Below are 20,911 nucleotides of genomic sequence, written 5' to 3'. Positions count from 1 at the left end.
GAACTCCTGGCTGTTTTTTATTAGGCAAACTGGGTTTGATAGGCTGTGAGCAGAAGACAAGTTAATTTGCTCCTTTATTGCCCCGTCTGATCTCATCAGGCAAGCCCCATAATGTTCCTTGTCACTCTCAGATAATAAAAAGTCCTCTGATGAGTTTTGGTGCCAATAAGACTTTCCTAGAAATTCAAATGTTTAGTCTGGTACAATAATCAAATCTTGAAGCTCTATTTAATTTAGAACTTCTCTCCATCCAGCTTGCTTCAGGCCAGGACGCCCAAGTCGGTGAAGGGAGAGTAGCCGGCTTCCTCATGCCCACCTGGCTCCATTTCCTACCCACTCATTAGCTGTGATTTCTGACTCCTCCAAGGTCAGGGGGAGAGAGTTGAGGAAACAGCCCAGTCCTACAGCAGGTACACCTGGGCTCTGGCACTGAGGCTTCTGTGCTTGGCAGATGTCCAGAGCTGGCTCTCTTGTTGCTGCCAGGCAGGTGGCCCCTGCCTCGGCCCCTGCGGTTTGCATTTCTTGGGCCTGCGTCAGATACCAGCACCTCATGCCCCTCACCCTATGCGTGGGGACCATGGTCCAGCTCTCCTAATGTTTCTGTGAATGCTTTCTTCCTTGGCTGGAGGTGAGGAGGCAGCACGTCCCTTTACTGTCCTGTTCTGCTGAGGTAGGAAATGGCCCTGCTTCCCAACCACAAATCCTGGCAGGACGAGGGCAGGGAGAGATCAGGGTGCTGGCACTCAGATTCAATGGGTTTTCGCTAAATGTGCTGTCCACCACCCACTCTTCCCTTTCTTCTAGTGCCTTGGCTGGTGCTCAGCGAGATCTTTCCTGGTGGGATCAGAGGACGAGCCATGGCTTTAACTTCTAGCATGAACTGGGGCATCAATCTCCTCATCTCGCTGACATTTTTGACTGTAACTGGTAAGAAGTCTTTGTTTTCCTCTAATGTCTTTGGTCCTCATAGGACAAATGTTCGGGAATTACACCCACCTAAAGACCATTTTTTCGTGGAAATTTTCAAACACACTTAGAAGGAGAACGGCCATGACCCTGAAGTACCCATGACCCAATTTACACAGTTTTGAATCTAAATCTATTTATAACCCCACCTGCTCTTCCCCCTACCCAATTATTTTGAGTCACATCCCATATGCAATGTTGTTTTTTCTGTAAAATTTCAGCATAGACCTTTAAAAGACATTCAAAAATATATAACTACAATGTCATTATCACACTTAAAAATATAAATAATCATCCCTTAGTATCAAATACCTAGTCTGTGTTCACGTTCTAATTGTCTTATAATTGTTTTTTATACATGATTTGAATCATGACCCAAATACGTAATTTACAAGTCACTGAAATAAGTCATAATTTGTAGGTTTTGTCTCCATCTCCTATACCTTATATTTTTAAAGAAATTAAAAATCTATTAAAAAACAAATGATTTATTTCATAGAATTTTCCAGTCTGAATTTTGTTGATTATAGTCATGTCACATGTCCCTCTCTGTTTCTCTTTTTTTTTTTTTTTTTTTTTTTTTCAGACAGTCTCTCTCTGTTGCCCAGGCTGGAGAGCAGTGGCATGATCTTGGCTCACTGCAACCTCCAGCCCCTGGGGTTCCAATGATTCTCTTGCCTCAGCTTCTGGAGCAGCTGGGATTACAGGCACACAGCATCACACCCAGCTAATTTTTGTATTTTTAGTAGAGACAGGGATTTCACCATGTTGGCCAGACTGGTCTTAAACTCCTGACCCCAAGTGATCCACCCGCCTCAGCTTCCCAAAGTGCTGGGATTACAGGCATAAGCCACCACGCTTAGCCCTCCTCTCTGTCTTTTATGTTTCTTGTAAATTGCTATTAGATTTAGATAGAGGCTTGAGGAGAAAGAGAAACCAATCCACAATAACAAAAGTCATGTTTAGGTGTCAGGCAGAATTGCTTGTAATAATAACAAACTTTTATTTTCAAAGGGGATCTCATCAAATTTAAGGATAGAGAGCAGCAGAAGGGAGATTCTTTTTTTTTTTTTTTTTTTTTTGAGACATAGTCTCACTGTCTTGCCCAGGCTGGAGTGCAGTGGTGTGATCTCGGCTCACCACAACCTCCACCTCCCAGGTTCAAGCGAATCTCCTGCCTCAGCCTCCCAAGTAGCTGGGACTACAGGTGCACACCACCAAGCCCGGCTAATTCTTTTGTATTTTTAGTAGAGATGGGGTTTCATGTTGTTGACCCAGGCTGGTCTCGAACTCCTGACCTCGTGATCCACCTGCCTCAGCCTCCCAAACTGCTGGGATTACAGGCGTAAGCCACTGTGCCCGGCAGGGAGATTCTATAATAAGGTCAGGCTCTTTGTTACTTCCACTGAAGCCTGAAATTCAACTGTATTGTATAGAAAATTTGAGGATCCCTATGTCAGAAATAAGGGAAGGCATAAAAAAAAGTTACAAGCAAAACAAAAAATGGCTGTTTATGTGTTCCATCCAGCAGTCCTATCTAAAGGAACCACAAATTAGATTTATATATTATAATAAAATAACCCAATATTAGGGATCAAATCAGAAACAGAAGCATTCACCTTGTTTTCCTAGCTCCAACTTGTAAACATGAGCAAAGTAAGAAGGGAAACCCTTTGGGGATTACAAAGAATGATAGAGCTAAAATAAATAAATAAAGCCTAAATTTATTAAAAAAAAAAAGATAGAGGCTTGAGGAGATTTACATGTCATTTGTTGGTGAACTCTGTGGCAGCTGCTGCCGTGTGAACTGCCAACAGGAGGCACATGAGGTCTGGTTGTCTCGCTGTTTGTCATGTTGGCCTCCTTTGATGATCATTTCCCAGACCTACTCACTATATCATTCCTTCTCCATTTCCATCTGAAATACCTCTCTAAAGAGAAATTTCTTCTCATTAGCTATTTGGCTATCCTGAAGTGTGGATCATACAAGAAAGGTAAAATACGTGCTTGAAACTTTCTCTTTATTCTCTAGTTTTCAAAATAATGTGGCAGTTCCCCAGTATCCACCAAAACTGACCAATGAGTCAGTTTCTCTTTATTTCATATATAGATGAGGAACATGCAGCATGACTACAATCAAGAAAATCCAGACTGTGGGAAATTCTATGAAACAAATAACCCAATTTATTCATTTCATATATATTGTCTTTATAGATATAATTTTCAAAAGTGGATGTTTGCTGAAAACATGTGCATATATATAAACACATATAAACACATACACACACACATACACACATATATATTTAGTATATCCACTTTTGGAAATTAACCTTTGGGGTTACTATTTAAGCATGGTTTGGGTTTTTATATAACATTTTCAAATGTTTCTATCCTACCTTTTGAGAAATAGCTCAAGATTAAAGGAAACAAAGAAACTGGTCCTACTCAGATCACACACATAAACACATGCCCTCCACCTTCACATGCGCACACACATACACAACACACACATACCCTCCATCTGCTATTTGATGTGGAGAAAGAGAAATATAAAAGAAAAAATGGAATTGATGAGGGATTGGGAAAGATGACACACATCTCTGGGAGGGCTATAGCTAATACACTGGAGGAGCTAGTGAAGCTTTAGAAGTTCTGTATGGGCTTTTAGAACAAATGTTAGGAAAACAGATCCACTTAAAAACAAAAAGCCTAGAATGATCTAAAACCTTTAGATGACATTTAATTGGAATGCTTGACATTTCCTACTTATTTTCAAAAATAAAGTTTCCAAGTGTGGGATAGAGGGATCTAAAAGATGTGAGGTTCTACTTGGCAGCAAGCCCTTAAATACCAACATTTTTAATGCAATTTCAGCTGTATCAATAAAAGCAGACTGTTCCAGATAGACAAATGTACTCTGCAGTGATCATGACACAATTGTAGTATTGCATTCAGCTCTGAGTAAAATATCTCGAGAGGGCCATTTAAAAATTGCAGTGTGTTCACTGAAGGAGGGCAACCTGAATGGCGGGGGCAGTAACCTAGGCTGTGGGAAGAATGGTTGAAGAGTTCAGGATGTTTGACTTGGACAAGGGGATTCTCAGAGAAGGGCTGAGGTGCATTCAAATATTTGAATGGCTGTCATGGAGAAGGGGTGGGGAGAGCTGATTCAATGTGTGTCCTTCCAGAGGACAAAGCACAGCCTCTGAAAGGCAGATTTAGGATCTAAGCAAGGAATAACTTTTTAGCAGATGCAACTATTTCACAGGGCAATAAGAGGCTTCGTGAAATGGTGGGCTCCCTGTTACTCAAAGTGCTCAAACAAAACTGGGGACAATTTGATGAGACAGCCTTTAGGGTTTTGACAATTTCTATATTCTGGTTTTAAGCTCCATAGAGGGAAGGAGACCCAATTCTACATGGATTTTATTAAGCAATCAGTTGGGCAATACCCTCTGCCAGCTAGAAAAGCAGAGAGAGACAGGAATTTAATTAAAATTGCCAAAAGAACTGTAGTGCGGTTCCTCCTTCCTGCTTCTCCCAACCTCAGCACAACTCACTGACAAGTAGTTACTATGCTTCGATTCTTTCACACTGCATTTACAAACACTGCCTCAGTACACAACTGCTCAGTCAGTTTTCCTGCCTGACCAACTGTGGTTTATGGCTGCAGCTGTTAAAGGCTATTTGTGAAATCTTGTTGTTCGTAGTTGACTACTCCTTGCCACACTAGACCTTCTGCTGCTGAGTCAGGGGCTGCCACAATGCAAATGGCAGACTCAAGTGCATTGTGGGGGCCACTGCTCACCACTGAATGTGCCTTGACTTGGTCCATGACTACAAAGGGACTGTATCTTTGGCTGGAAGTGGTCAGTGGAAAAACTAAGTTTGCAGATGAGAGTCATCAGAATCTTGAGGATCCTGCTTCTTGTGATGCATCTTGGCAAGTTGATGGCTTTTACTGGATCCATAATCACTATTTTCTCTGAACCCAGGAAGAAACATTACAAATACACTGCAAGCTATTAAAAATGATGAAATATTGCCAGCATGAAATGATTTATTCAAATCACAGCAAAGAAGGGTGAGCTCATTCCAAGAAAAATCCATCTGTACAAATGTCATTAAAAATGGCCACCATTGGGAATGATAGCAAGAGGGGGAAAAATTGTCCACCAAACAGAAACTAAACTGCTACCATGGCGATTCCCAAGAGGGGAACTGTGGAGGGGGAGAAGAGAGATTTTACCTTCTACATCATATGTTTCCATGATTTGAGGTTCCTTTTTTGCATGTGCTTTTTTATATTAATAAAGACACATTGCCATTTTGAAACAGAAAGACATGCCCACCAAGAAGATGACATTGGGTGTAAATTGTGATAATTACAAGACTGCTATTTACTTCAACAGAGAAAACTGAGGTAGTCTGTAAAAGTAACACTTTCAGAGCTGGCTACATTTTAAATTTGTGATTTCTATTTTCCTGGATACTGCTGGCATGTTTGAAAATACATATGGTGTTATGTATGCCCTAAGTGGCTGTTCACAAATGGGATCAAAGCTACACAAAACACATTTCTAATCAATTTCTTTTGTCCTTTATAGATCTTATTGGCCTGCCATGGGTGTGCTTTATATATACAATCATGAGTCTAGCATCCCTGCTTTTTGTTGTTATGTTTATACCTGAGACAAAGGGATGCTCTTTGGAACAAATATCAATGGAGCTAGCAAAAGTGTAAGTATTACATGCATTGGTTTCTGAACAATACTCTTTGGTCAAAAGTGCCGCTTTTATATACAGCAAAGGAATAATATCTGAAATTATTTTAGGACATTCCCTTTAGCGTAAGACTACGTCTCAGTGCCTAATTCCAATTTCCCTGCTTTGTCTTTAATTTGGGTGATTCCGCTGAGGAAGAATAACCATTTCTTCCCAATGAGTGAATCTTTTTTTTTTTTTTCAAACTACAAAGTGAATGTATTTGATTGACAAGTGGGAATTTTCACTTATTGATGAAATGTTGTACTGAATTTGAATAAAATCTTTACAATTGGAATGTTTTTTAACATGTTAGCCTTTTATAATTATCATCAAACTGTAATGCTATTATTCATTACTGTGACCAACCAATATGTAGGTACAAGGTTACAAGTTTTTTCCTTTTATACGGAACAAAAACAAAAATACATCATTGTAATTAAAAAGCATTAAACCATATTTTCCTTTTTTGTAATGTAATAATTTTTACTAGAACAAAGTTTAATATTTTCACTGTCTGCATTTCTTTTCTGAAAAAGAAACTGTTATTATTGTTGTTTTACTTGATTTTTTTCTGAAATTAATTTTGTTGTATAGAGGATGTGAATCTGCTGTGCTACTGATTAAAACTATCTCATTAAAAAAAAGTTAATTTCCATAGGTTTTTGGGGAACAGGTGATATTTGGTTACAGAGTAAGTTCTTTAGTGGTGATTGTGAGATTTTGGTGCACCCATCACCGGAGCAGTATACATTGAACTCAATTTGTAGTCTTTTATCCCTCACCGCCCCCCAACGCTTCCCCCACCCAGTCCCCAACCAAGGGGTGAACGTTTTAAAGCTCTACTCAGTAACTATCTCAGAACTTCTTCCGTCTGTCTAGCTCCCCCCAACAAGTTTTCTTTGTTTGGGGTTTCGGGTGGGTCCGGAAATGTAGATATACTATGTTCACTCTGGGCTAGGACCTTGGGTCTCAGCCTTTCCATCTCTATCAGACTTATAGCTCCTTCTCTGTGCCCTAAACACTTGCTAAGGCTAAGATTAGCAGAGAAACTCTCAGGCTTAACCATCTACCGTTGTTCTAAATATTGCACATTTAAGGTAATTTTAAGAAAGATAAGTTTCTTATATGAACAGGCATTTAGAAAACTGGTTTAAAAAATTTCACAAGGAGAGATTGTTTAAACAATTTAACTTAGAAGTGAAACATTTAATTTAGAAGTGGGTGGCAGAAAATTCCCTTTCCTGTTTCAGTAGCTCTAATTGCCAAAACCATGTCCTGGGGGAAGAGGGGAGACCTAGGGGCTAAGAATGAAGCAGAACTTGTTACTCTTCCTAGGGTTACTTCATTCCATTTAGAAATGCAGGGATACTTATTCTTGGGTTTTAATATAATGGGAGGAAACTACATTTTCACAATTTGTGATTTTCTTTTAAAAATACTTTGAAAACAGTAGAGAGAAATGTATGATTACAGATATTGTGGGCATAGCGATTCTTCAGCTTTTACTTGAAGGAAGAGTAAACCTGATAGGTGAATTGTTAGTAGGTATATGTGTGCATGTGTATTTATATTGAACCAACCATTAATCCTGGCTTATTGGGGGTATAGTAAGTAGGATTGTGGAAAATTTTCACTTTGTGCTTTATATACTTTTAGATGGTCTAATTTTTAAAATATTTTACTTTAGAAATAGCAGAAAAAAATTCTCCCAGTTTAAGCTTAAGGTAAAAATCAAATTATAAGGCTAATCTTTTTTGATACAGATGAGGCCCTGTTTTCAAAAATATAAAATGAAAATGATTCATTTACAATGGGAAATAAAATTGTGAGGAAGGCTGGCTATATCCTTGGACTAACTAACGCATTGCCTGGCTCTATCCAAATAGAGGTCAAAATGATTGGATTTCTTGGTGAGCATTAGACTCTGAATAAGGCTATCAATTACAAATACGATTTAAATCATCAATGGCCTCAGATTTTGATAATTCAATGTATCCACCTGTAAACTGGCAACATTCCTCATGGATTCAGGTTTTTCCATAACTGAGATGCCATGACACCGATGACTTCCAAATCTATTGGTACTCCTCCATTTCTCATCCTTTCTTATGCCTGTTTCACATCAATTATCCATTGCTGCATAACAAAGCATCCCAAATGTTGCAGCTGAAAACAACTATTTCCCATGATTTTTTGGTTTGGCTGGGTGGTGCCTCTGCTTGTTTTGCCTGGGTTCACTCACGTCTCCCTGGGCAGGAGGGCCCACAATCACACGGGACTTGATCACATAGGTGGCAGGTGCCGGCTGTCAATGGGGAGCTTTAGTCCTCCTCATTGGCTTCTCATACTTTAGGAGGCAAAGTGGCTTCCCCACATGTCAAACTCAGGGCAGCTTTCCAAGGCAGTGAAGGCAGAAAGAAGCTGCAAGTCTCTCTGAGTTTACATCAGGAAGACACAAATCACTTTGACCACTTTCTATTGTCAGCACAAGTCCTGAGGGCAGCCTAGATACAACGGGTGAAGAAAGAGATGAAGGACAAAGAATTTCTGACCACATTTAATCTATCATACCTACTCTTTCTTGAAGTTCTTTTAGCTCATGTGAAACAATCTTCTTTCCTGGATGGCCTCCTGGCTGACGGCTCTAATCTCCTGATTTCTCCTTCTGTTCCTACATTTTAGCTAACTTTGAAGATTCAGCTCTACATCCTTACGCTTTCAGACTCAACTCAGGTACTCATCCTTGAAGCCCTGAGTAGCTCTAGCCCTGGAGAGTAATCCTTTGTCCTAGATTTTCAGTATCTTCTAGCCCTCTTTTCTTCTATACTGCATTGGCTAGAACTCTTGTGGTTTCACCTTGTTAATTAATAAAGTTTTAGTTTCCAGGAATGCTCTGTCCATTATCTTTCTTATGTAATTCCTACAATGCCTACCTAGCTTAATATTGATTTCTGGTAGATGATTAAAAAGTATCCACTGTTCGATTTTATAACTTGTTTTGTTGGCTTCATGGTAAATCCACTTTGTGTATATGCACCTTTGAACTACTCATCTACTAACTCAGGGAGCAAAATTCCTTTAAACATTTTGTGGCCGGGTGTAGTGGCTCACCCCTGTAATCCCAGCACTCTGGGAGGACAAGGCAGGCAGATCGCTTGAACCCAGGAGTTCGAGACCAGCCTGAAAACATGGCGAAACCCCATCTCTACCAAAAACACAAAATATTAGCTGGACATGGTGGCTTGCGCCTGTAGTCCCAGCTACTCAGGAAGCTGAGGTAGGAGGATCATCTGAGCCTGGGAAGTCGAGGCTGCAGTGAGCTGTGATTGCACCACTGCACTCTAGCCTGAGTGACAGAGTGAGACCCTGTCTCAAAGAACACACACACAAAAAGTAAAATTTTGTGAATTATTGTGAACAAAAATAACTAAAAAATTGAGGCAGGGAGAAAGTAGCAATTAATTAATTGAATGAAACTATATAGGCCTCCCTTACTATCACAACCCATTGTACTCTCTTAAAAAAGTCAAACTTGAACGCGGAATGTTCTGTATAAGATTAAGAACTTTCAAATCCTTTTTTTCATATAGGGTTGTCAGATTGTATCAAATTGCAAACCAAATGAAAATTCAATGACAGAACTCAAGGAAATCTAATCTTTCTTTCTAGTAGGCTTCCAGAATAAGATATTCCTTAAGAACATATGATGTGGGTATCTAAAACCCAACAGAACTTATTAATTCAGAATTTGGGGTGGGGAAAGAATCTGTCTAAATTATTAAAATTCTGACTTACGAAATGTTTTTGAAAGAATCACATTTCTGTTACTTTTGAGTCATGCAATTACTCAAACTTAAATCCAGACCCTCTCCAAGAAAGTCATAAATTGCAAATTAGGAGAGGACCAAAAGCCAAAGGTACTGTGGACCTCCAAACAGACTATAGGAGAACTGCAAGGTTTGTAATGAAGAACAAAAATAAAGGCAATTATGAAGGATGAGATGGCAAAAAATTTTACATTTTAAAGTCATCACAGCAGTAGTAATACCTACTAGCTATAAACCATGAGGAAGCCCAGTACTGAGGACAAAAAGGAAAAGGTGCTTTTAGAATTTTTTTTTTTCAACATTTATTTTAGAATCAGGGGCTACATGTGCAGGTTTGTTACAAAGGTTTACTGCGTGATGCTGAGGTTTGCAGTATGAATGACTCTGTCACCCAGGTAGTGAACATAGTAGCCAGTAGGTAATTTTCTAGCCCTTGCCCACCTCCATCTCTCTCCTCTCCAGTCGTCTCAGTGTCTATTTTTGCCTCTTTATGTCCATGAGTACCCAATGTTTAGCTCCTACTTATAAGTGAGAACAAACAGTACTTGCTTTTCTGTTTCTGCATTAGTTCACTTAAGAAAATGACCTCCAGCTCCATCCATGTTGCTACAAATGATTTTGTTCTTTTTGATGGCTGTGTAGTATTTCATGGTGTATATATACCACATTTTCTTTATCCAATCCACTGCTCATGGACATCTGGGTTGATTCCACATGTTTGCTATTATGAATAGTGATGCAATGAACATATGGGTTCATGTGTCTTTTCGGTAAAATGATTCATTTTCCTTTGGGTATATACTCAGTAATGAGATTGCTGCGTCACATGGTAGGTTAACTTTTTTTTTTTTTTTTTTTTTTTGAGATGGAGTCTCGCTCTGTTGCCCCCAGGCTGGAGTGCAGTGGCATGAGCTCAGCTCACTGTAAGCTCTGCCTCCCAGGTTAACACCATTCTCCTGCCTCAGCCTCCCAAGTAGTTGGGACTACAGGCGCCTGCCGCCATGCCTGGCTATTTTTTTTTTTTTTTTTTTTTTGTATTTTTAGTAGAGACGGGGTTTCACCGTATCAGCCAGGATGGTCTCGATCTCCTGACCTCGTGATCTGCCCACCTTGGCCTCCCGGTTAACTTTTATTCATGCAATACTAGTGAGCCAGAGGCTCTTCTGAGCTGAACCAACAGGTTGGCAAAAGCTTTTAAAATGACAATGTGAGCAGCCTGGCTTATGTAAATTGACCAAAGTATCTAAAGGATGTATGTTAAACAAGGTTTCCAAGAGAGAAATGTCAGAGACAAAAAAATACAGTAAGTTATCAAATTAGTTAACGAAATGCGAGGTGGCAGAAAGCCCATGGAACTTGCCTGTGCACAGAAGCTGAGGTGAACTTGAAGAATGAGGAAGGACACTGCTGAGTTAAGAGAGTCTTCATGAATTTACAAGTTAATAAAACAATGAATCAACTTTTGTCACCAAGGCAACAGTCCTGATGTAGAAATCCCAATGTCTATTTCTAAGAAAGGAAACTACAATATCAAGTTAACTTCAAACATGATACTACACATTGCTTAGCATTTTCCTCTGTATTTGGAGTTGGGTTCTTCTACCCCTCTTTCTAAAAAGCTGAAAAACAAATATTCTTCCAAGGATGTTAAGTTTCTTATAAAATAAACAGTGACTCAGCTGAGAGGTCAGAAAAGATTTCCGCAATAATGTAATTTGAAAAGATGTTATTTTGAACTTCTGCCTTGCAAGCTACAAACTCAAAATGGGATGTGATGTTTGCCATATTTGCTGTTTCAGCTATGATTTACTTTCCCCTCAAGCTTAAGTGGGCACAAATGGAGAAAGCAAACAACTTAATGTTTTGTAAATATTTCAGTTCTGAGGCAAACTTATTTTCCACTTTTAGCGGTTAATTTGATGTGGCCATTTCTTCATTCATTCATCCATCCAATTCATTTATTCAACAAATATTTATCGAGCATCTACTATGTGCCAGGCACTGATCTAGGTTCTACAATAACATTACCAGCGAGTACAACCACCATGAGATTTCCAGTATGCTGATTAGATAGTAAGTGACTAAAGGACTACTTTCAATTGGGCGGATCTGAGAAGGTTATTCTGAGAGGTAACATTTAAGATAAAACCTGGGTAATAAAGAGCCAATCTTGGAAGATAGGGGAGAAAATCCAGGCAGAAAAAACAGGTAGTGCAAAGGCTAAGTCAGAAACACACTTGACTTGTTCCAGAAATGGAAAGAAGGCTGTAATCTTTGACAGTGAGTTAGGAAGTAGGTAGAGACTAGTGTGCAGGGCTTTGCAGGCTGAGTGAAGAGTTTGGTTTCATTCTAATTGCAGTGGAAGCTACTGAAGGATTTTAAGCAGGGCAGTGACATGATCTGACTTACACTTTACAGTGTGCCATAGTGAGTGTCTGCAGCCATCCAGCTGAAGGAGGCTGGGAAAGCATGCAATTCTAGTGCTGGGTCTCTTTTTCCATCATGACCACGGACCTTAAGTGGCCTTCAATCACATGTGGCAATCACACATATCCCTAGTCTATTAACTCTGCTTCTCTCCTAGACACAAGTTCCAGATCACTTTCTCTCCAGAAACCTCCTCACATCCTCATTCCTCACTGATGGCCTTGCTTCTGACGTCACTGAGAAAATGGACATAATCAGGAGGAAACTTTCGCCACCTTCCACATACATGACCATTCCTCCAGGGCCTATGTAGGAATGCAGTCCTTCCTATGAGAGCCCCCTTCACCCCCTCTCTCCTCTCTCCCTTCTCCGGCACATTCTCCAGCAATTCTCTCGGCTCACTGCTGCATCATCTGCATCTTTACTTACTCCTCATCAGCACAGAAACCTGCTGTGATTCTTTCTCCATCTTTTTTTTTTTTTTTTTTAAAAAAAACAAAGGTCTTTTGGTGCCACTTTTCTCTCCAGCTTTTGCCCTATTTCTTGGGTACTATTTATAGCCAAGTTTTTCTAAAGCGTTGTCTATATTTGCTGTCATCACTTGTGCTTCTGCTCTTTCCATTCTCACAAACCTGCTCCAATGAGACTGTTATGGCCACCCCACTCCTGAAATTACTTTTTAACATCCCAGTTACCTCCATGTTGGTTAACTCTGTGGTCAATTCTCACTCCTCATCTTAGACTATCCCTAGCATTTGACTGGAGATAGTGCGTTTGGCTGGGGATAGTCCTTCCTGAAATGCTTGCCTCACAGCCTTCTGGGACCCGTCCCCTGGTTGTCTCTTACCTATGGGTCTCTCTTCCTCTGCTTCCTCTCTTAAAGTTGGTGTGCCCTGGGGCTTAGTCCTCTGATCACTTCTCTATCACCCTCACTGGCCAGTTGATCTCAGTCAATGTTACAGGTTTTTGTTTGTTTGTTTGTTTTGAGACGGGGTCTCGCTCTGTTGCCCAGGCTGAAGTGCAGTGGTGCCATCTCGGCTCAATGCAAGCTCCGCCTCCCGGGTTCACGCCATTCTCCTGCCTCAGCCTCCCGAGTAGCTGGGATTACAGGTGCCCACCACCACGCCTGACAGATTTTTTTGTATTTTTAGTAGAGACGGGGTTTCACCCTGTTAGCCAGGATGGTCTCGTTCTCCTGACCTTGTGATCCGCCCGCCTAGGCCTCCCAAAGTGCTGGGATTACAGGCGTGAGCCACCGCGTCCAGCCAATTTTACAGTTTTTATCTCATTGATATGCCAGGGTCTGAAATTTATGTCTCTAGCTATCTCTCTAGAATTCAAGGCTTGTTTATTCAACTGCTTACTCTACATGTCTTTCCAAATGTCTAACAGATACCTAATACCTCACATGCCCTAAATCGAACCTGTGATGTTCTCAAACCTATTCTCACAGCCTTACCCACCTCAGTGGATGTCAATGTTATCCTACTACTTGCTCTGGCCACAAACTTTGGAGTCCTTCCTGACTCTCTCATACTCCACATTCAGTCTATCAGGAAGTTGTGTTGGCTCTTACTTCAAAATATATCCAGAGCCTGAACACCTTCATGGCTGCCCTGGTCTGAGTCACCATGATCTCCATCCTGAATTACTGCAATACCCACTCACTGGTCCCCATTTCTGCCTTTGTCCCCTCCCATCAGTTCTCTACACAGTGGCCTGAATGATCCCTTAAAATGCAATCAAGGTATTCTTTTGCTCCAATCGTCCAGTGGCTCTCCAGCAAGAGCAGAAGCCTTCCAATGCCCTTCCAGCCCTGCACAGCCTGCTAATCTCCCCTTCTTTTCTCACGGCCACATAGGCCAGAGGCTGCATCCCAGACACATCAGGCATGCTCAAGGCTCCAGATCTTGGCTTGTTTTCTCTACCTCGAATTCTCTTCCCCTAGATATCCACCTGTCTTGCTGCTTCACCTCCATCAGACTTTTCCTGTCCCTCTATTTCAAATCCCAATTGTGTAGCCAACTCTGCACCCACTTTCCAATCCTTCAGTTTTAACTAAAGCAGAAACACTGTATTTTACTTGGTCTACTGTCTATCTCTTCCTGCTATATTTAAATTCCATGAAGCCAGGGAATTTTGTGTATTTTGTTTACTGTTGTTTCCCAACACTTGGAACAATTCCTTGGCATATAATCGAAGCTCAGCATTGAACAGATGAAAAAATATGAATGAAATGGATACAAGAGTAAGGCAATGAAGTAGTCAGGATGACACTGCAAGTTTTAGCTTGAGAAACTGGACAGATGGTGAGATGGGGAAGCCTGAGAGACGACTAGGTTTCAGGGCTCAGGAGAGAATAGAGCTCGGATTTGGAGATATTGTGAGATGTCCATTAGACATCAAATAGACACATTAGTAGTAGGCAGTTGGATATGTAAGTCTGAAATTTGGAGACTCTAGGGGTTAGAGTCAAATGTGGGTGGCCATCAGCTTATAAGTGGTATTTAAGTCATGAAGCCAGATAAGCTTATCTGGTCAGAGAACAGAGAGAGAAGGGACTAGGCCCAGTTTTGTGCCAACCTTAGACCGAGCAAAGAAGAGAGTGTTAAAAGGGACTGAAAAGAAGCCAACAGTGAGGCTGGAGGAAAGTCAGAAGTGTTGTAGGAAGGTGGGACTGGAGAGGCCAAGCACAAAGACAGAGGTAACCACAGGCTTGACAGACTTAGGCTCAGTGGAATGAGAGGACAGAAGCCGACTGATGTGGTTGGAGGACAAAATGTAAGTGAAGAAGCAACAGTCCACTCCTTGCATCAATTTTGCTGTGAAGGGGAACAGAAAAGCAGGATGGTCACACCCTAGACTCACTTCCAATCACTGCTTCATTCACAAGCATTCCACTCACCCTCTAACCACTCATCTCTCCAGCCCGCTTCCTCACGTACTGGCACTTCAAGTCTTCAGCCCTACCACGACCTGGAGGCCCACACTCTCCCTTCCTTCCTTACTCTGCTTCCTACTTTCCATGGCCCACCACCAAGGCCACTTCTTTGCATTTCCCCTTCTCTCTTTACCCTCTTCTCTCTCCATCACTCAGGCAAACCTTAACTCTGACCAAGTCAACTCTTAGTTTATTTTATCCCTGCATTCAAGGAGCTAAACCTGGCTGAATCAAACACACAACTATGCTGATCGGCTTTGTTTTAAACTTATGAACATAAATCTCAAGTAGCTCTTGAGGAATACCCTGCAATATACCACATTTCCCTGGTGAGTTGACGTTCCTACTTTCGAAGATGATTACTTCACACCAATACTCTTCCCAAGCCTCCAGCACCCCCTCCCACTTCTTCACTCTAATTATTTTGCTTTTTACTTCACTGAGAAAATAAATTGAGACCACCTCGTCCTCCTGCCACAAGATCTACTAACCTACCTACATCTATGCCCACACACACTGCCTTGTTGCAAAGGCCAATGCTTCCATTTGTACACTGACTGCATCGATTTCCCCCTCCTATTATCATCTCACACACACACGCACAAAGCTGCAGTATTTCCCATCCTGAAAAAATACCTTCCTCAGATTTCCCTCCAGATACCAACCTGTTTCCCTGCCCCAACTTCTCAGGTCTCTGGGATTCTTTGCAGGGCTCCCTCCCTAACTTCATTCCATTTTCTGATCATTGTCACTGCTTTATAGAGACATGCCACCTGTATAATACAGTCTGTCCTCTCCCACCCAACTAAATCCTTTTTTCTCCTTTCCCGTTTATTTCTCATTTGCACCTTTACTACTTCAAGTTATAAGCTTGTCTCCCCTCTAAAATCTATGTAAGCTCCTTGGAAACAGGAGTCTTTATCTACTCAACCCATTCTACCTACATATTGTGGCCACTCAAATCATTGGTTAAATCACAGAAAAAGGTATTTGAAAAGGGAGGTTCAAAGGCAGCTTTTCATTTTTAGTGAGGGTAAAATACAATAGCATCTTTTTATGCTGATGGGGAGAATCCTGTAGAAAAATTTGTCAATGCAGGAGTGAGGGATAACATAGAAGATAGAAGAGATATAAATATAGGCACATTGCTGGAGTTTGAGAAATGGAAAAAAATAAGGTCTGGGATGAAACCTCCACTGATTCTCTGTATGTAATACTATCCTTGGAATCCTTCCCCACAGAGCTGACTGCTGGGATTGTATTCTGAGAAGACACTGTTACCCCTTGCATGAGATTGACCAAAGTCTGTGGCATACTGAATTTCATGATGCAGCAGGATTCTTAATAAAAATATGTATTTATTTTGCATAGCTAAAAACATTAAAGCCCCAGGGTGGTTTAAAAAATAATAGGCTACACATTTTTTTTTCATGTAAACTAAGAATGACATTTTCATTAGTGCCTCTTTCTCTTTCAGGAACTATGTGAAAAACAACATTTGTTTTATGAGTCATCACCAAGAAGAATTAGTGCCAAAACAGCCTCAAAAAAGAAAACCCCAGGAACAGCTCTTGGAGTGTAACAAGCTGTGTGGTAGGGGCCAATCCAGGCAGCTTTCTCCAGAGACCTAATGGCCTCAACACCTTCTGAACGTGGATAGTGCCAGAACACTTAGGAGGGTGTCTTTGGACCAATGCATAGTTGCGACTCCTGTGCTTTCTTTTCAGTGTCATAGAACTGGTTTTGAAGAGACACTCTGAAATGATAAAGACAGCCTTTGATCCCCCTCTTCCCCAAAAGGAACCTCAAAAGGTATATGAGGTACAAGGTCCTAAGTGATCCCTTTCTTATTCTGAGCAGGATATCAGGTTAAAAAAAAAAAGTTACTGGCTGGTTTAATACTTTCTACCTTCTTCACAGAGCAGCCTTTGAATAGACTATGTCCTAGTGAAGACATCAACCTCTGCCTTAAACTATGTATGTACAGAGGCCAGTCGCAGCTTTATTATTCAGACACACAAGTGGTCTGGACATGAGGGTACAGTTTTTGCCTACCAAGACACTACTTGCACTGGATCTTACGCAAAAAAGAACCGGAACACAGTGTGGACAACTGCCCATATATTCTATCTAGATTAGGAGAGGGTCCTGGCTAGGATTTTAGTGGTAATTCCTAGTTACATTCAACAAGTATAAAGATTATAGAGCTTATTTTATGAACTATAAACTACAATTTAATGCAAAATATCCTTTTATGAATTTCATGTTAATATTGTGAAATATTAAAATAATTCTGCAATAGTTGAGAAAAATGAGCATTTTTTTCCATTTTTAAAAAATGCATAGAAAAGACAATTTTAAAATCCTGGGACCATATTTATTTAGAAGTAGCTGTTAGTAAAACATTAGAAAAGGAGTCAGGCCATTAGGTTATTTATCCAAATCTCTAAGCAATTAGGTTGAAGTTATTGTCAAGCCTAGAAAAGCTGCCTCCTCGTAAGGCTTTCATGACAATGTATAGTAATCCAGTGTCCTGCAATTCTTCACACTCCTCAGGAATATCACTACCTCAGGTTACGGTACACAGGCTATAACTGATGATGACTTTCAGATGACTGAAGACACAATAAATGACATTCAGACATCAGGACAATTCCCTCATGTTCTTCTCTATGATGGCCACCTGTACCAACAATGTGGGTTTCACCTACACGACAATGAACTGTGCTCTACTTCTCCAATTGATTTTAAAGACTTGGTAAGAGGTCTTACTAATAAAATTTGGGTATGATAGAAAATCTACAATCAAATCTTGAACCAAATAACATGTTAAATTACTAATATTGTAAGTGATGGAAGACACACAAAAAACTTAAAAGCACAAAGAACCTAATTTGAAAAAGAATTTTAAAATATGATTAGCCCGAAGAAAAGAGAATCCTAGGAGCCAAAGCTCCTTTTTATTTAGCTTGGAATTTTCCTATTGGTTCCTAACAAACTGTCCCAATGTATAAGGAAACATAATCTACTACATTCCTTTATAACAATGTGGAGAGACTATAAACCTATGTAAGTAGTAAAACTGTATCAAAGAGACTCAGGGGACTGACTAAAAGGCCTGGATCTGCAGTGTATTATCTGTATAAAAATTGGCAGGGGGAAGCTAAAAGGAAAGGAGATTTGAGATCTCAATTCTATCATGGTGTATTTCTTATGCAAATCAGAGCATGCATTGTTTTTTGTTTTTGAAAAGAGAAGGGAAGTGTGTTCTGCCCCACGTTTCCTTCCGTGTTTATAGTTCAAACACTATATATATACTTCAGGTATTTTTTTGTTTAGCTCTTCATTATAAATGGGCAGGAAATTGTTTATCAACCTAGCCAGTTTATTACTAGTGACCTTGACTTCAGCATCTCGAGCATTCTTTTATATTTTTCTTTTATTATCCTGAGTCTGTAACTAAACAATTTTGTCTTCAAATTTTTATCCAATATCCATTGCACCACACCAAATCAAGCTTTTTGATTTTCAAAAATAAAAAGGGGGAAATACTTACAACTTGTACATATATATTCACAGTTTTTATTTATAAAAAAAATTTACAGTACTTATGGAGAGCCAGCAGAAGACATCAGAGCACTCACTTCTTCCCATCTTTGTTAAGGTTAGCGAATTACCCACGGACACTGTTAGGTGAGGCTCACTGGGCAGCCCTGAAAACAGACCCGGTCACACTGTCTTTACCCTCTCCCTTCAGATAAAGCACTTCGATTAGCTATTGATCTGCCCAGTTTTCAAGTCATGCGAATACTAAAAAGGTTACATCATCTGGATCTGTACCTTGGCTATATAAGCATGTTTTCCCCTATTCTATATTTCTTTTTTTGGTGAATATTGCAAAACAGGAGGTGACTTATTACTGTTAATTAAAACTAAATGAAAAATGTCAAGTCTTTAAAACAGTGAGCTTGTAACTCTTTCATGTAATTTTATTCTCTATATTTATGAGTCTGGCTATCCTACTGAATCTTAAAATAAAGGAAATAAACACTTTTTTTTTTAAAAAAAAGGAAAAATAAAAGTCTAAAAATCTCAATGAAATATTTCACAAGAAGGAAGAATGTAAGTTAGCCTTTGCTTTCCACTTTGGAATAAGAAGCAGGTTAGGGAAGGCATTGAGAAGAAAAAAGATAAAAATAATAAGTGTTGTTCAGTGCAGTGCCTAAGCTAGGTTTTCAAGATTTTATAATACAGTAAGGAAAACGTACTATATATGGAGGTTAGGATGTTGCAATTTTTCCACAAAGGTTTAAAAACATTTTGGAAATACAAGTTTTTGTGGAACATTGTGTTGGAATATTGTCTCCATTAAGTTTCTCCTGAGAAGCTAATTGGACTCTCCACTCAGCTTTATTTCTAGGTATAATCACTGTTGATTACACTAAACTCCTAAACCTAAATGACAGGGCACAACTACAGCTTGATCTTGTATTACCACATCAGGGCTCCTGGGTGAGCCAGAGACACTGTTTCATAAATGCGTATTTATTATAACTTTAAGAGTAGCAATCTCATATACTGAATAGTCACTCTTTAACTCCATTAAATAAGATACAGCAAGGGGAAGGACAGTATCGCACAAAATGGCTTTCAAATTCAAGTGGGGCTATTTGATAATTACATTGTGGCACAGAGGCAGCTTGTGGGCACTTCTTGTTAAAACATCTCCATGTTACCAACTTCTGACAAGACTCTTAGTATAGGCTTGGGCACCAACCCAAGATTGAAGTCAAGAACCTCAATCACTTCTCTACAACTACAGGTGTTGAGTCTTTCCAGAAAAACAAAGGTCCAAATGAGGCACCATTCATCACAGCTTCTTTCTCATGTCCATCTAGTGGGTAAGAGGTTTCTCTTCTTACAACTACAATTTCTTAACCTTTACAAGTTATTTAACATTTTCTATCATATTAAATTAGCAACATAAAACATTATCCTTTATCTATAAACTTCTAGTCTGGTTCCCTAGAGTTTATATACACGTTTTTATTTCTAATCTGCAAGAAGAAAAATTCCTGTTTGTTATTTGGTAACAGAGCATTAAAAGATACTATACACATGTGGCGCATATATATATATGTATATATATACACACACACACACACACACACAAGATACACTTCAAAAAGAAGCCAACACACTTTAGCCGAAGTCTTAAGCTTGCATAGATTTTAAAAAAAAGAAGTATGAATACAATTTTTGTTAAAATAGAAAATGGGGAATAAAAGTTACAGAATGGATATGAAGAAAGATCTTTTCCAAACTTTTATTTGTGCACATTCAATTGAAAAAGATAACTTTTACAGGTTCTTTGGTGCCCATATTCAGCATACAAAAATGTAAAAGACTATTCACAAATAAAACACATTAGCTCAAAATGGAAAAAAATAACAATGACAACAATAAAACAATCTAAGGTAGTGCACACTGTGACAGCTCTGCTTATGGGGACATGAGAATTACTGCGAAAATAAATAGAATGTCCTTTTGTAAAAGCAGCAATGTCATGTCTTGTAAACTTCCTTTTATATTACAGCAAGATTTGGAATAAAATCCAAAGGGACTGGAGCTTACACTGTAGCCGTGAATGAATAAAAGAGTCTATTTCCTCAATTACTGTTGGTCCAGTTTTCCTTTTGAGTCCAATGTGCAGCAGGTTTAAAAGGTGCTCAGTTAGAGATTCTAACCAATTAAGTGGTGAATTATAAAATTTCCTTCCTGCTTTCAAACACAAATGGGTAAATCTGTTCCACAGCAGTAGCAACAGCCTTTACATTGGGCCCTGTAATAAACACAATGGAGAAAGGAGTGAGAAGAGTTGGAAAAGGGAGCACTAGGAAAAACTGATTTTCCAGAATTAAAAATATTCAAGTGGTACAGAATATCAAGTTAACTGTTTAAAAAAAAAACTACACATAAA

General features: G+C 39.6%; 2 protein-coding genes across 3 annotated transcripts in view; one reads left to right on the top strand and one right to left on the bottom strand.

Moving 5' to 3' along the window:
* Nucleotides 1–20,601, top strand: part of SLC2A12 (solute carrier family 2 member 12) — a 62,128-nt gene extending 41,527 nt beyond the window's left edge. The window contains exons 3-5 of the mRNA XM_003255741.4: nucleotides 805–927; nucleotides 5,577–5,709; nucleotides 16,409–20,601. Of these exons, the coding sequence (XP_003255789.1) occupies nucleotides 805–927; nucleotides 5,577–5,709; nucleotides 16,409–16,562 (410 nt within the window). The 3' untranslated portion in view covers nucleotides 16,563–20,601. The remainder of the gene's footprint in view (nucleotides 1–804; nucleotides 928–5,576; nucleotides 5,710–16,408) is intronic.
* TBPL1 (TATA-box binding protein like 1) overlaps nucleotides 20,243–20,911 on the bottom strand; it is a 35,407-nt gene continuing 34,738 nt past the window's right edge. For both annotated transcript variants that reach the window (XM_003255743.4, XM_030809706.1), the window contains exon 7: nucleotides 20,243–20,773. In XM_003255743.4, the coding sequence (XP_003255791.1) occupies nucleotides 20,694–20,773 (80 nt within the window). In that variant the 3' untranslated portion in view covers nucleotides 20,243–20,693. The remainder of the gene's footprint in view (nucleotides 20,774–20,911) is intronic.

The sequence above is a fragment of the Nomascus leucogenys genome, chromosome 3 (genome assembly GCF_006542625.1).
Source record: "Nomascus leucogenys isolate Asia chromosome 3, Asia_NLE_v1, whole genome shotgun sequence".
NCBI lineage: Eukaryota > Metazoa > Chordata > Mammalia > Primates > Hylobatidae > Nomascus > Nomascus leucogenys.
Note: the sequence above shows the minus strand (reverse complement) of the source record. Positions and strands in the feature narration are given on the sequence as shown.